Here is a 16817-nt window from a genome sequence, read left to right on the forward strand (position 1 = left end):
TCCAGAAAAAATCACAGATCAGTCAGAAATTTTTATAAAAATCGACAACTGGGTCACAAATATAATCTCTAGACCATAGACGGTTTAGAAAATAAATTGGTATCAATTTGTACAGGTGTCATTAGATTAAAGCGATTTCGTGTTCGTTTTTTATTATTATGTAGATAGTCGGATACATTAAATTTCTCCACCCATATAGTATCGTGATCAAGCAATAAAAATTATGAACTTTCAGAGACCATATGTTAAAGTGAATGAGAAAATGTGACGATCCGATTCAAACATTTCTCATCAGTCACAGCGAAAAAATAGGTTTCTTCTTTCTTCTTGGAAAGTTAGGTGTTCAATTAGTTCGACTAAATCTCATTGTTTGATTAACAATGGGAGAAGCCAGTCCATTTTTTGTCCAGCATAACCAAAAGTGTAATAAATATTTCGTATTATAGTGACCGAATGATGACTAGATTTATTCATTTATTTAACAAACAAATTTGAAATGAGTTTACCGACCCGTCGAGATAATTTTATAATCTAAAGCTCCATTTAATAATCAGAAATATTCAGGAGGGCAACTGTTCCTACAATTGTCACGTAAAATCTAACGACTGCCCATAAACCGCGCTGTGAATTTCTCGAGTTGTTAAACAATAAATATAATAACTCAAGGTATGAGAGCAAAACCCATAATACAGAGTGTCGGTAAAACAGAACGGCCATGCCTATTTTCTCATTGCACTTCCTGTCCTCAATTTCATTCATACTGAAATATTTCGCCGAGCCAATGAGCACGCGGGTTGTTAAACGGCGCCGGAAATATGGTTTTGAGTTTCTGACCGTATACGCGTATCTGACAATCGTACTCGGTACTCGCGGCTACCGAGGCGAATGGAAAATATTTTTATAATTATTTCAAGTCACTTACACACCACCGGCCTGCTCCAGGCTCACGCGTTATGATATTACGGAACAATTTGCGCGTTCGTTGACTCTGCTCCGGTTGTTCTAAAAGAGGGGGAAGCCACGTAGTGAGTTATAAGCCTGCGAGTACGTGGTCGAGAACGGTATAATTTTGATCCCGGTTTAACCCTGATTTTTCAGTGTTTTTTGATTTTTCAAAAAAATTTTGACGCTAATTAATACCGTTTTTTTAATTTTCATAATTTTTCCATCGACATGGTACTCAATCGATACGCCAGACTGCGAGTGACGCGACGATCGCCGTGGAATTAAACTTGATTAAAGCTTTCGTCGTAAAAATGCGTGAAAAGCTTTGGAGCGGGGCACGATATAAGGCAAAAAATTCGCAGGCAGTGGCTTGTTCTATTTCGAATCTGGAGATATAGACGCCGCAGGGGGTCGTAATTCTGTATTAATATACCACGTCGTCGATTCGGTATATTCGTGGAAGCAATCGAGGCCCTGTTTCCCATAGACGATCGTTGCCTAGCCTCCCGGTAGTTCCAGTGCCAAGAGAAACATTTTAGACCCTGTTATCCACGAACTGACGTAATTCAACGGTTTATACCGTACGACGACGACGATGTGCGCAGGACGTATAAGAGCGGCGTTACACAGTTGAATCGCTTGTAAACTGTGTATTTGTGCGTCCGAGATAGGAGAAACGAGCGAGGAAAACTTATCTCGTTGATTTACTTCTCAAACATTGTTACACGGATAGGGTAAGGTCTAATCGGTGCCTAAATCGTTCCGCCCGTGTCACGGCTAAAAAATGACGAGACGGAGTTTAGAATTCGCACTTATCATTTCCTCGAAAATTTGTTGAACGACTTTTTTCCCCGGTTTTCGAGGACTTTCGTTTACCAAGAAATCACGCAATATATTATCAGATACCAAAGTCTTTTAGTTCGAGTCACGCGACGATTTTGATTTATTGTTTAAAATTCTGATTCGCGTTATTCTTGCATTCGCCGTGAAACGGAGGGTAAAACCATGTGTTTCTCTGACAGAAACAGCACTTAAGAACCAGGATGCACTTTTATTGTCAGATCAGACAGGCTGTTGCGCTATTTTGACACATCAAATTCCGGCACTGCTGCCGTTGCAGTTCACCGTCATGTTATTTGTGTCGTTACGCATATAGTTTTGTGATCAGTCTCAGAGCCGGCTTTGAGTGTGTAGGATGAAAATGAGCAAAAGTCTCAAGACGAAAGTTACGTTCTCCGGAAGTTGTAATTCCCGATTTCCTAACCGATCATGCCGACCGAAAAATGCTAACGGTTTTCTATCCGGCTCCTCAGAGACTCGGGAAAAATCACGTGTAAATATTTTCTTCGGTTGTAACTATAGAAATTGTCTCACGCCTCGTTAAAGGAGATTTGTTAATTTTAACGAAAAAAACTGCGTCGGGTGATTTCTCGATATTTAAGTACTTTATGAACAAGGATGTTTAAAGTCGCTAAAATTCTACGTCTATTGTTTCCTCCTTGTATTTTTGAAAAAACTCTGTAAAAAGATGTTGCTTCATTCACATTCAACTCTATCCACTTCGGCTTGATAATCGTTGTTTCATCACTTTTTTGAGAGATCCTAAACTCAACTGCTTCAAACATTATTCCTGGATACTCGGAACATCGAATTACGTGACGAAACAATAGAGTTAAAATTGTCAAGAGGAGCGAAACGAGTGAATTCTGAATAGCAGATTAGATTCTGAATAGAAATTTTATCAAACGATTCAGACGATTTTTTAATTTTCTTTAACGATCATCCAAATCGTCCGAATCTCATGAAAAAAAGAATTCACAATATTAAAATTGTCAATAGGAGTGAAACAGACGATTTCTGAATGGCAAAGAAAATTTTCAATTCAAACTCTGTCAAACGATTCAGACGATATTTCAGTTTCTTTAACGATCATCCAAATCGTCCAAAGTTTTAAGCAGAGTGCGAATGAAGCGAATGAATCAAGGTAAATCGGAGGAAGGAAAGGAGGGCTGAAGGCCTGAGACGTTGTCTAGACGTTTGAAGTTTGCAGGACTGACTCACCCTTAGGCGGAGAGACGCTCTGATTTTTCGGGACGACGTTGGACGTCGATCTCCGCGGTACGGCGGGCTTTCGTGCTGCTGAGGGACTCTTTTCTGCAAAGAGAATGTGCTGAGTGAATGACAGCATGCTACAAACTGAAGTCTGCTTGACACTTGCGGACCGCCCGATTCTCTTTCTCACACCAACGAGCCTTGCGCGTACACAATTTGTCACACACACACAGTTGCGGTTGGCGGGATTACGAGAAACGTGCATTTTATGACGGTGGTGGGAGTGCGTACGAAGAAAAAGAGAAGAAAAAAAAAAGAAAGAAAGAAAAAAAAAATGTAGGAAGGTACACGATCTGTACGCAATTACACGTCCGTCGCTTTTGACTTGTCGTCGAGGACGCGTTCGCACATCGTGTCTCACACGAATGCGCTACTTGCACGGAATACGAAACAGTTGGGACGTTTGACACGCGCACTGAGAAAAAGATAATTCTTTTTTTACAGTTATTAGATAATTCCAGAAAAAGGGGTATCGTTACGATAACGGGTCAAATATTTTTTTTTGGAATCAACAGAAAATTTGCGACAAGTAACTATGTGTTCGGTCTCATTATATAGTTTTTAGTGCTACATTGTCTGGCTGTTGTAATATTAAATTTGTTTGTTTGATCTGCTGTAATTTTCAATTAAACAGAATATTACAAACATAAATTTATTGTTGCACCAACATCAAGTTATCCCAATAGTTATAAGAAAGCGTAGTACGAGTGTCCGTAATGAAGATGAATAGTAACGCGTACTAGAATTTCCGGTTACATCTACGAAACTAGATTCTTATCATTAGCTAGAATTATATTCTGCGGTAATGGTTAAAAATTGAATAGTAACAACAACTTAAAGTTTCTCTCGGTGCTGGCAGATATATTTTTTTTCCATTATTCATTGCCTGGAAATTACAATTAATTTGCGAATTTCATGTTTCACGTTGTTAAATAGAGTAGTTGGAATCCTTGCACGTATAAAGAACATGCAAATCTTATTTTATAATGTTAATTTCACCCGTAATACCCCGTTGCTCGAATTTATAACTTACATACAAATGGCCAAACAATTGCGGCGTAAACTGTACCTGAGAGATAAAAATCTTTGACTCGCATTTCTTCTTTCAGATGTATCCGGATCGTATTTGGTTATGGACTTGAGGTGCAAAGACCTCGCGCACTTTCTTTTTCTCCATCAATATATACCTTCCGGCTAATGGCTAATGGCACTCTAAACTCTAATCTCTAAACTCTGGAGTTGGCTGCACGAGTTAATAGCTTCGATATTTGCATTTAGTTGAAAATCCAACGGTGGGCGGTTTTATTCTGTTTTCTGTTTATTACTTCGCGTCGGCGGGAATCTTCGGAGAAGAAAGAGTCAAAATTAAAAACCGGAAAGGAAGAAATCGCGCAAGATTTGTGGGCGGCTGCGATAGCAATTTGTTTTTTAATTTCCGTTCTCCGCGAACGTCACAAATATATTTTTCTCTGAATAAATATTAACTCATTACCGAATCAATCAATTCGTCTACCGAAAGTCAAACGATTAAGATACAACATAAATTTTTTTTCATTTCTATCTTATTCGTTCGCAACTTTACTGACAACTGACCAGCTGTCGTAAAAGAAATTGATTAACGATTAACGAACGTAAAAAATTGCGGTTGACGTCAATTAGTTACGAATATTTTTTTTCACAATCACAAAACAGAATTTCATTTCATCGCGAACTTTTGTTCGATCATCACGCACAGATTGACGGGTAATGTAATTGAATTTGCGAGTGTCGGTATATAAAATTCTTAATCAACTGTCGATCCCAAAATTTGTAGAACTAAGAAGTACCCGTATTTCGGTAATAACAGACAACCGAAGCTGGAATAAAGTTAGTATAAATCGGAACTTGTAAGGATAACGGCTGTAACGAGAATGAAGAATAAAATCGCGCTGTCTGTAGAGTGAGCGAAAGAATCGGAAGGACGAGAGAGAAAAAAGGAAGAATTTAAGATAAAAAGAAACCGCGGAACAAGGTTACTCGGACACAGCGTTGAAGCTATCGGAGCAATCGATCAGTCATCGACATGTTCTTTTTGCATAGCGATGAAGCAGGCTGAATTCTGAACCGATTCTAGGCAAACCACTTAATTATATCGAAGAAAGGAGAAGAAAACACACACTTGCATTCGAAGGTAACTGATCCAGGCGTGCTAGGGTCCAGTAATTACGGGTGCGAAGGTGCAATCCACCAGGGTCAGAAAGATGATCCAAGGTCTGCATGAAGACGACGCGCGACGAAGGATTGATCGACAAATGGGAGATTTGGATGTATCGATTTCCCACACGGTTTTTCCTTCACTTCCGGTGCACGATCATCCCGAGCCCGGAAACTCGACGCGACAAACGCACCGCGCAACGAAAGACCGAGGACTACAGTGTAAATACCGGAGGCAGCATCTCAGTGACATGTGTGAGTGAAGGAAGGTCCAAAGCGGCGGCGGCGTCTGCACGAAGCTCAGCACCACGTCTATCCGGCAACAGGGACTCGAGACAACTCGAAAGAACTCGAGAGGCAGCTTCTAGTGCGGCCGCAAAGTATCTAACCGGAACCACGCAGCGGTGCTCTCGGCGTCCCCGCCATTCCGCCCCCGCCGCCGGCGCTCCAAAAAACTAGAAACGCGCCGCGTTTTCACGGTCCTGATATACGCAATATATCCTCGGGGGTTTTCCGCAGGCCGGGCATTTAGGTTTTACGTATACACTGAGAAAAATTTCATTTGTTGTAGTGACTAGAAAAATTCAGTAAAACAGGCGTCGTTAAAAAAACTGTTTGAATATTGTTGGGATTAGGAAAAACAAGGTAGGCGTAACCATTTTGCGCTATCGTCGATCCTTTTTTCGTTATTGCAACGCAAAATCAGTTTGTGAGGTTTACTCTACGGTTTTAGTTAATTAAGGCTTTAACGTCAATTTATTCTTGCACAAGCGTTAAATTTTCGCAACATTTGCAAGAAAATATAGCAACAGTGATCGTAATGAGAAAGAAGTGACGGATACTAGACTTTCTGGTAACAGCTAGAAAACTAATTTTCATCTTGTACCTAGAACTGTGTTTTTCGATTGTTGTAAAAAATGAAAATAGTCAAGGACCGAGCGGTAGCCGGAAATAAAAATTTCTCTCATTGTACATATAACGCGTACACACGTACGGGGAATTTCATGCGAACCCGACCAAAGTCTGACCCCCATCTTTTCCGATTTGGTGTTAAAAATTTTCTACAATTGTCCCAACTGAGAAACAGTATCGACCTTGAATTTTTTCAAATATTTTATTCAACTTCTCAATTATTTGTAAATATCGACAGTGATTTTGATAAGGACTATTTTCAAAGATCTCAAATAATTCTCAGAATCTGTGTTTTCTGTTCCAAACATTTCAAGACCAAACAATTCAAAGTCAGACGTTGGTTCGATTCGCATGAAATTCCCCACATATAGTCTGTATAAACGATACCTACGATGTGCGTTAATTAGAAGTAATTAGCTGGATTATTGAACAGCCTGTAGAGAAATTACTGCACTTTGCGAACGAAGGGCAAAAAGCTCACGACCTTGACTAACGGCGGAGTGAGATTTTGGAAGTTTTGTCTCTGCTGCATGAATAACGTGCGCTCCGAGGCTCGCATTTTGGGTCAGGCTGACCATAAATTAAGTTTGAGGACGCCACTCGACCCTCGAATGGGAATGGGTATGAAGTATGAAACCAGGTTTTTCTCACACTGCGTATCGGGCAAGGATCTCTGGATGGAGTTTTTTCTCGAGCGCACATTTCTTCTTTTTGTCGACCTGATTATATTGTTTAAACGCGGTAGAATGGTACTTTTACGTCACTTTTGACTCAAATCTCAACCATGTTGAAGTTCTTTATAATATCGTAACGAAATTTTTGAAATGGTTACTAATCTTGCAAGTTTTTTTTTAAACTACTTACACGAACGAGAATGTCTTCATGCTTTACTTTATTTCTATGAACACTTATTTGAAGTTTACTGCATTTCGGAGCCGTTTCAAACTTCTGGATTACTGATATTTTTTGAGAATGTTTCGTTACGTCAACGTAATTACGAACTTCAACATCTTAAATATCAGATTTCTTGATTTCCCTCAATCAAGTCTGTTTATAAATTTCAGTAACTTTTTTCGAAAATTCCAAACGCAAATGATCGAATGACATGAAAATTCAGCTGGAATCAACCGACAACAAATATCAAATAACACAAACACGGTTTTTTCACAAAACAACGCGACAGCCAATTAAATTTAAGTGTACTTACTAAAGTTTTTCAGACTGCATGTCAGAGATGCGAAACAATCAGATACGAGTGTAAGTAGGTAAAATAAGCGAGCGACAGTCAAGAGTGAATTAAGAATTGCCTAAGAAAACCCGGAAATGTGTACCAACTGCACGGAGAGATTTAATCTGGATTCGAAACGCGGCTGTTGCTGCAAGTAATTAATTTCGTTCTAGCTTTCTTTCGCAGGATGCCATCCGTGTATCATGGTGTGCCAAGACAATGCCACGTGTAGCCCCGATAGATCCGAACAATAAGACACCGTGGATCTCTTTACCTCACACTTTACTGTGATATCGCAAAAGAAGGTACAATAAGTACCGTCAGTATTTTATACTTTCTGATTTCATTCTGCGGATATAACCGACTACTAAGGAAATTGCGACACGCTTTTTAACACCGTGAAAAATTCTGCATACGCCTTTGAAATTTTGACTAGAATCGTAGGCTGCGTTTGTCTATCGGTATTTTTTTTTTTTTTTTTCACACAACGTTGGAAATAATTATCTCGCCACTTGACACTTATGAACTGTATACAATTCAGCCGATTTTATCTCTCGGAAACAATTAGAATACGCTATTGTAATGATGAAAAATTTGATCTGCTTATAGCCGCTGGACCATACTTTCAATTTTACGTTCAGATTACACTAAACCCAGAGAACTTGCAGATATGAGAAATTAAATTCTGTGCAACGTTTGCCACATCTCGTTTATTGAATTATTATTATTCCGGATATTCTTTGATTCGTGATTAAAGAAAGTGACGTTAATCTCAAACAAATTGTATGACAAATTCGTGGCAAATTTACGTATTGGAACGAGTATTTTTCTCTATACGGTGTACCTTTTCATTCACTTTCTTAAAAAGTAAAATGATTGATCGTACTTGAATTTCTATTTTTGCGGAGCACGTGGTAATAAATTATTATGTGACGATTATCTAAAATCCAGTTTTTTTAGTATTTGAACAAGATATTTTAGGTCAAAAGATGCAGCGAAAGTGAAGCATGCCGAGAAACACGTTTAGATACTTTATACCAGCAGTGCTTTCGCGTGATATAAGATTCGAAATAAATTTCACCCAATATCAACGTTACGTAGAAAATATCAGAAACCTGCTCTCTTACTTTCCTCACGCTAAAATATTTCATCGAAATCACTTATCTCTGACAACCTACGTTCTAAAATATTAATAAAATTTATGATTTGTAACGGTAAAAAATATGTAGAATCTATTTAATGGCATTTAGAGATTTAATATTGATTTGTAGAACGGATTGCTGTCATTACATGTGTCTAATAAGAACGAAAGCAAAGTAAATTCTGATTGACACGGTGCGACAAGTTGAAAGAAGACTCAACTTCACAAAATTGAAGTGAAATAAATCGGTGTCCATAATTCTCGATTTTTATTTTTCGGAAAAATAATTTATTCCCGCATATTTTCTCCCTCCATATATCTAAAATCCAGCCACCGGATCGGAATGATGATTGGCGGGTATTCAATCATACTGAAACTCACCAGAGACGATTAGAAAAAGTGAGATAAAAAACTGCTCCGGTTATTTTTCCACCATATACTTTACGTGTCTTGTATACATGTGTGTATATATATACATATATCATTTTATGCTCAGAGGAATCTTTAGAAAAAGTATAGAAGATGAGAAGATGAAACAAAAAAAAAATCTCGTAGAAAGAAATCGTTGAGATCAAAGAATTCGTGTGTCATCGTGACAGAAAAAAATAAAAATAATCCACCGTGACAGACTTAAATTTGTTGACCAATTTTTCTACTATACTTTTCAGCCTTGATCATACATACTGTCATAGAAATTGGAACTTCTAAAGGACTGATCATCTCACTTCAGTGAATCTTTTCACATTGCGATTTTCGCAAAAAAGTGTTTAAGCATAAGCCGTTATCTATTTTTTTTTTTATTTTTTTATTTTGCATACAAAGTCAAACCGGTTTTTCATCCAAAACTGCGTCATCGTAAGACATCGCCGGAACGTACGAAGATAATCAAAGTCTTCGAGATTCCTCAACGTTATGAAAAAAGGTTCCCTCGTCACTGCGTCGAGTCCCTAAATGTCCCGTAATTCGAACAGCTATTATAACCCTCCGCGTCTACGGTACGTCGTGAAAAAGTGTGATTATCTCCAAGGCAGGTCCATAGTTTTCTTCCGAGTCTGATATACGAGCACCAACAAAATACACCCGGAGGCTGTTCGTCCGTCGCGCAAGTAGCGGCATGGTTGCAGCTTTCGCTCGCAGCTGGTAGCAATTTGTTACAAGATTAAGCGACAACGCATGCACCTTTAGGGTTGGGCAGTTGAGCATTATACCTACTCTCGGCCAACTAAGCGTTATACATCCATACGGCCGTTTAGAGAGAGCATAATCGGGCGTGACATATCGCGACGCTTAAGCTTCCGAACGATGCGATGGTCGAGGCGTCATTTGCTGACTTGGTCACTCACCTAGATTTACTCGAGATACGTCGAGCGAATTTTTCTTTGCCTCAGACCCGCTGATCCGTGATTGCTGTTGCTGCTGTTGCTGTTGTTGTTGCTGCTGCTGCTGCTGCTGATGCTGTTGGCTCGTTCTTCCGTTTACCGGTCTTCGCGGAGGTGTTCCAACGGTCGGTGACCTCTCTAAAATAAACAGAGAAACAGAGTACAGACAAAGAAAGGAAAATAGGGGGGAGGAGGGGGGGGGGGGGGGGGGGGAGGTGGTTCAGTTCGTTAGAGCCAATTAGTCTCTTGCCAATCGTCACCGTGCTGCCTCTCTTGACGCATGGCAGCATTGTGTCATGTTATAAGGTGTCAAGTGGCAAGAGCTAGATAGACTGTACCAAGAGATACGAACTCTCGTCCTCGATCCTATTGCTACTCCGTTTTCAAAGGTGCGGATGAAAGCCTTGAGGAGAGAGTATTTCAATTTTTACATGCACTTGTTCGTGATCCGATTTGCATTTTCATTGATAAATTCAAGATTTATCGTGGGTGATGTGGAAGTGGGGGAAAGTAGGATGGATAAGAAGAGAAGAGAAAAAAAAATTACGTCATCTAACGTTGCTTTGGTTTATCGTTAACTCGACTATACCGGCCTACACTAATTTCGACATTTAACGACATGCAGGCAGGCCCAAAAGAAAATATTAATTATGTATACGCGATGTTCGTCTCTCCTGAGATTACACTGTGTAACTCTTAAGGAGCTTAACAGTTTCGTGCTGTCAAAGCATATCTTCCGCTTCGGCTAAACACCATGTAGATTATGTTATAACCGCTTCAGAATATTGACGAAGGATTAAGGATTATGCTTATAAAAGCACGCGTTCAACGTGTTAGAAGAATATTTGAACAGAACGCTATTATTAGATCCGTTCCGTTTTTTAATCCCTCTTAATTTCCCTTCGTGGTTTGCAGATGAGATTTTTAATCGCGATCAGAAGTAGATTTCATCCATATTTATTGAAGTTCGACTTCTATCGAACTGAATTTAGAGTTGGAATTAAATTTAGGTAACAGAGAAATTTCAATCATATTTTTCTTGGACATTTGATGCTGTCGCACAATCGATTCTCATGATTCTTGTTTCGTTTAATATTTTCTTTTACCGAGTGATTTCTTCGAAATGATATCGATTTCAAATTACATTCTGAATTCCTTCGAAAATTACGCGTTAAATCGTTAGAAAATAATATCGATAAGCTAAATAGCTTCGTAGCCGTAACGGAATGGATGCAAAGGTGATGGAATTTTGAATACAAGTCTACGTACACAGCAAAAGAAAGAAAAATTCCATAACTTATGTACGAACGGGTATCAGCCGCTATAACATTTGCTCACAATGAATCGATTTGTCACGGTTTACAGTAGCTACGGTCAAAATATGAACACGATTGACGGGTGTAACAAAGAAATGCTTTGAAAGAAGAAAACGGCCAGTACCTACACGTGCCTTCACTTTTTGCATTGTACTGAGAACCTTTAAAACTCTTTATATATGGTACAGAAACGAAAGCATATCGTTGAAAGCGATACGGAATAAGGAACAGCCTTTATTGAGAAATACAACACGATTTTTGAATCACCAATTCCATAAAAAGAATGGAAAATATCGTTGAGTCTTCAACCTCGACGGTATGAAAAAGAAATATCAAGAAAACCGAATTCGATTTATGGTAATTTCCATCTGTTTTGCCTTGCGGCATTTTGAAAATTCTATATTTAGGTTTTCTGTAATACTTCTAATTTTATGAACACCGTATTCCTCTCTTTGAAAATTCGAAATTTTTAATCTTTCCACATTTTCATCTTCACCCAGGGAAAATTCTTTCAAAATTACCAACCAGGATTTTGGACAAGGTGGAATGGGAGTTGTGAAATACGTCAGGAATGTCGGTCAGGTATAACAGGCGGCATACCGAGAGTGTATAGCTTACGGGAATGTGATGGTATCGGCCGAGCCGAGGTTTGCTGATTATTATTAGCATTGTTATTGTTGTTGTTGGCAACGTTTGCCGCTGCGGCGGCGGCGACGGCGGCGTTGATATTGTTGTTAACGTTCCCGGATGAAACCGCGTTGTTAACAATCGTCAATGAGGAGGGTGGCGGCTGGTGTTGTCGAGGAGACGAAATCCGTGGCGTTGACTGTGCCGATCCCTCGCTGCCCCCGGGACTGCCCAATCTTTTCTTCGCCGACCCTACGGAACAAAGTCATTAATGTAAATGTGCACGGATACAAACGACGCGCGGCGTGTTTAACTCGTAAATCCTAATCAGTAGGTCTATGGGTATGACTTTGTCGGCTGGGGCCTTTTCTCCCGCAGCGAGTATATTTTTGACCTCTTATCAGCTCGCCTCATCTCTTTATTGTACGTGTATATCCGTATGGCCTGCAGTGCTGTCTTCGGTCACTGGAATATCTTGTTACCACTGAGGTAACAAGACTCGCGTACGTACGTTCGTGGTTCTTCGAAACCGTTAAAAACCACCTTCAGGGAAACATGTAAATTCGTTGGACTCGTTCTTGGAATACATTTCAACCAATTTCGCAAAACCTAATCCGTGACAATCGAGTTATGATCTGAACGTGGACCACATTCAGGTACCAGTCCGACTCTACGTCGTCCCATTACGACACCATTTGCTCACAACTTGACACCATTAGTTTCGGATTCCTCGATTAACCACAAACGGGGTTCTCACTCTACAGTTTCTGAACTATCGAATTCTGGGATCAGGTTTTTCACAACGTTGTTATTTAATCAGAGGCATGTGTATCACGTTCTGATAGAACGAGGTGGCGTGAAGACGAGTCAAGTTCAGGAATATTGTGAAACGTATATAATTTTTGAACTACTGGTAAATTCGAAAAATTAACGACGGAGCCAGGAATCGAACCTGGTATCTAGCGATGCTTTACCGGAGCCTTACTCCACTAGACCACCTAGCCGCCCTGACTCTGATGTCGTTAATTCCTCTCATCACCAGTAAGTTCAAATTTGTTTTCTTGTGCTGTGATAGTATGTGTGAATATATAAAGTGTTCTTCCTCTTCGAGCACAACTTGTAAGAATGTCTGTAAGTGTGTTTACATTTTGGAATCTTACGCTTCTTGGTGCGAATATTCTCAGGAATATTACCTCAAACTTATGAAAATAACTTTTGAACATCGAGACAAATGCCAATTCAAGAATGCAGAAAAATGTCCAAATCCTTGACTCAAGCATCTTTCGGTCTCTCCTTTTGTTCGAGACAGTCCAGTGCTGGAATCGAAAGTATGTAAGTTGAAGAAGGGAGCGAACGTTCCCCGTTTCGCGAGTACAAAGGCCTTAAGGCTCAAATTGCGTATCAGAACGCGACCCACATTTCCGGCGAGTGGTATTCAACCTGTTGTCGACCCACCGCCCCTTTTCAGTCCCCTTCTCTCTTGGTCTGAGAACCTGAACAGAACGTACCGAAGGAAAAAAGGATTCGAAAGGAGCCGAGCAACGCACGTGCGGACTGCAGGCACAAAGGCATTCACGGGTCGAACAATTATCTCCTAGAATCGTAAATCAGCCCGTATACCCGCGCCTATGAATCGATTATCGTGAAATATATTATATGCTTTATCAAAATTTTATCAGTTTCTGATACACGGCCTCATTTTATAAAAAGCCGGAGGCCATAACCATTGTTTAATGTGACCAATCAACGATCGACTCGCAAGTCCGCCTGGATTTTTTCTCGTGCTAATTTGACGCATTGTAAAATTTTTCATAAGATAATCAACACGTAACCAAGTCTGTCCCCGACTTTTTTAATCATTGGTCGAAAGTCAAGACGGCTGTTGCACTTGTCCTCTCTGTACAATAAATTTCGAGGGAATCGTGCAGCTCGAGGTGATGAAGTTTGTCGAAAAAGTGGAGCACGCATCGAGCAGTGGAAAAAGAGGAGAAAACCGGGGCCCTGATTTTGCCACACGCATCGCTTCTTGAAGAGAAGAACGGTCTAAATCGGTGAGGAGGAATATGGGTCATGAAATGACGCACAGATGATGCACCGTCGGTGTAGAACTGACACTAGACGGTATTTTTAGATTCACGTTCACCGATTACTCTACTCCCGAGCCATACAGGTTCTAACCCATTAGCCAAACCTCGGCTCCAGAAATCCGTTCACCGGTAATCTATCGGTCATCTACTCGTACACGTTCGCCATTGGCGAGATGCTACACCAGGATCATCGATAATTTTTTGGATGATCAATGGTAAGACGGACTCCACGAAGACTCGAAGCCAAACCCAAAGCCAATGTAATCCTCGTAAGTTTTCATGGAGACTTCAAGACTCGGCATAAATTGGAAGTACCTAGAGGAAGAATCTTGCAAAGCTTGCGACCAAAGGAGAGACCGTTAAGAATCCACTCAGTCGGTTTCAGCAGTATTTCCATAACGACCCGACACTGATGTTCAAGTTTTGAGGAAATGATCGAAAGAGGCAAAACGTTCGCGGAGCAAGGCACTTCCGAATCTAGATCACCGGCAACGTTCGCCTGGAAGCCAGCTGAGCAAAGCGTTAGAGGATGAACAGCTGCAGCGTTGTGTGTACTTATTCCGTACGCTTAAATATACACGCCGATGCCGGTAACTCACGGGTTGAAACGGGCTGAAACCTTTTTCCGAAATGGGTCAGGTATAAGTTTATGCTCGGCTAGGCGTCGCGAAAACTGGTTTTCTTGCCTGCAACTTTGCGACGAAACTTCCTTGGACCTGAACGTAGAGCGCATTGCGGGAAAGTATTTGCGAGAATGACCCTCCCCCCCACTCTCTGCCGAAGAGTTTATGATGCAGAAACGCGTAAAGTCGTTCGTTCGCTGTACGTTATAAACACGGTACGGAAAATAAGGAACGCGCCAAGTAAAATAGAAGAAGAGGGTTAAACACGGTCGTCAAAACGAAGCGAAGCGGCTGAAACCGGGTCTGCGGCGTCATCGTCGTTGCGCAAAAAGCGCAGAAACTAGGCATCGCGTACAACTGGTAAGCAAGAAACTCGGACCGTCTAGGAAAGCGATGGAAGTACGATTCTGTGGTCACGTGACCGGAAACCTTGGTCGGGAGAGCTGAGGAAGGAGAGCGTTATTACAAAGCCCGTCACACGCAGGTACGTGATCATCGATCCTGCGGGTGGTGCTGAATGCGCCTAAGCAAGATGTACCTCTCTTGAAAGTTCCGAGTCGCATCTTTGCCGAGTCTCTGACAAAGTCGGCCCTTGGGATGCCCGAAGACTTGTCCTTCGATCCTTGCTGCCCCATTTTCAGTCAGGATAATCTCTCGATTACGATCAAGGGTCACCCGAAGTCCATGGTCAGGTCGAGTCCTTCTTCTACCACGGTGTGTTCTAGTTCCCTGCTCCTTCAGGACTGACGAGAAACGCTCATCCGGTTAACCGTGTCTGACGTCATTCTCTTTGCATACGCTTATCACAGAAATAAGGTCTCGGGTCGTTTCTCCGAAGGACTGGAGACGGCTTTTAATATTCAACTTCGGGAGCTTTGACACACTATATATGTACGTATACACAGACGTACTCTTAGCTACGAAAAAATAATCCTTCGGCAAGGGGGAACCGAGGTCTAAACCTGTTTTTACGGGTGCCTAGGTCACATCCTGCACTCTGGACTTTCGTATCATACACGCCGCGCACATGATCCGTGACTGCGAAACGTGCTCCCGGTTTTCGATACTGGACGAAATCGCACTGAGAAATTGTACTCGTTCAGGTAACCTCTACATCGTCTTTCATACAATCCGTCATCGAAGGCACTCAATTATTATATTAATTAATTCGCGATTAGCCAAGGAGTAGCCAACGCTCAACGTCGGATGAAAACGTCCTTATCCCCGAGGGATGGCCCGAGCGGCAAGGGATCCTGGCCGTGACCTTGGGCCGGGAATCGCACCCCGTGCCCTTATCCTCGACTCCTTGAAGCCCGATCGCGTTGTTCGGTTACGTAAGGCCGACGATGGACTGAGCGAGCAGTACCGATGGTCGATGGCCTTGGGGGGCCCACGTGGTCACCCGGTGCACCTGTTCCCGAGAAGGAGTAGGAGGAGAAGGAGGAAGGAGGAAGGAGGCAGGAGGGAGGGAGGGAGGAACGGCGGTGCCGGAAATAAACCGGCGTGGCGTTGACCCGCGTCGTCGGAGAAAAGACGGCGAACAAAGTGCGGGAAAAGATCGTACGTCAGTGGGCCTCGAGATCGGGACGAGATGAGGAACTGGAGTAAAAAGAGGAGGAGTAAGAGGAGAAGGAGGAGGACGTCCGCGCCGGCGACGTCCCGACGACCCGTCGACGGTCAAACGCGGCACTCTCGTTGCGCATACTCGCGTCGCCGGCATCCACGCCGTGCCGAGCTTCGTCGGGGACTGTCGCAAGTTCGCTCTCCCGACGTCCTCTTGGTTCTCCGGACACGCCGACGCCGACGCCGGCCGCCACGAGAGAGCGCCCCCGACACTGGCGTCGGAACCCGGGGGATACCGAACCCCGTTTAATGCCACGCCGGCTCCACTGACGTAGGATCGATACCGACACCCTTACCCGTGACTCACCCTTGCTTCACGACCCACCCCAACCGAGCATTCTCTTCCTCGAACGTTACGCCGGGCGCACTGCGACGCGGACACACCCTGTGGGGTGGAATTTTGGTAAGGTGATTTTATCAATTATTCGCCATATTGTTCTACAAAATTACAAATCAACGGTATAACTTGTGAATTTCTCGGTCAGACTAAAACCAGTTGCTTGAGGGTTAGACGCTGCAAATTTATTTTCTGCTTCTTTTGGAACCAAGGATTAAACAGATGCAAGCAAAAAAGGTCAATAATTCGGACAGGGTCGATAACTGGTACACTTACTTTACGGACTGCTGTAAA

The 16817-nt window shown here is 41.9% G+C and overlaps 1 protein-coding gene across 6 annotated transcripts in view; it reads right to left on the minus strand.

Moving 5' to 3' along the window:
• LOC107223557 (serine/arginine repetitive matrix protein 2) overlaps nucleotides 1–16817 on the minus strand; it is a 72620-nt gene that overhangs the window by 14871 nt on the left and 40932 nt on the right. For 4 of the 6 annotated variants that reach the window (XM_046733799.1, XM_046733796.1, XM_046733795.1 and 1 more), the window contains exons 7-9: nucleotides 11845–12105; nucleotides 9875–10048; nucleotides 3007–3099 (exon numbers count right to left, since the gene is read on the minus strand). In XM_046733799.1, coding sequence (XP_046589755.1) covers nucleotides 3007–3099; nucleotides 9875–10048; nucleotides 11845–12105 — 528 coding nt within the window. The remainder of the gene's footprint in view (nucleotides 1–3006; nucleotides 3100–9874; nucleotides 10049–11844; nucleotides 12106–16817) is intronic. The other 2 variants (XM_046733801.1, XM_046733800.1) reach the window with 1 other exon arrangement.

This window comes from Neodiprion lecontei, chromosome 3, assembly GCF_021901455.1.
Source record: "Neodiprion lecontei isolate iyNeoLeco1 chromosome 3, iyNeoLeco1.1, whole genome shotgun sequence".
Taxonomy (NCBI): domain Eukaryota; kingdom Metazoa; phylum Arthropoda; class Insecta; order Hymenoptera; family Diprionidae; genus Neodiprion; species Neodiprion lecontei.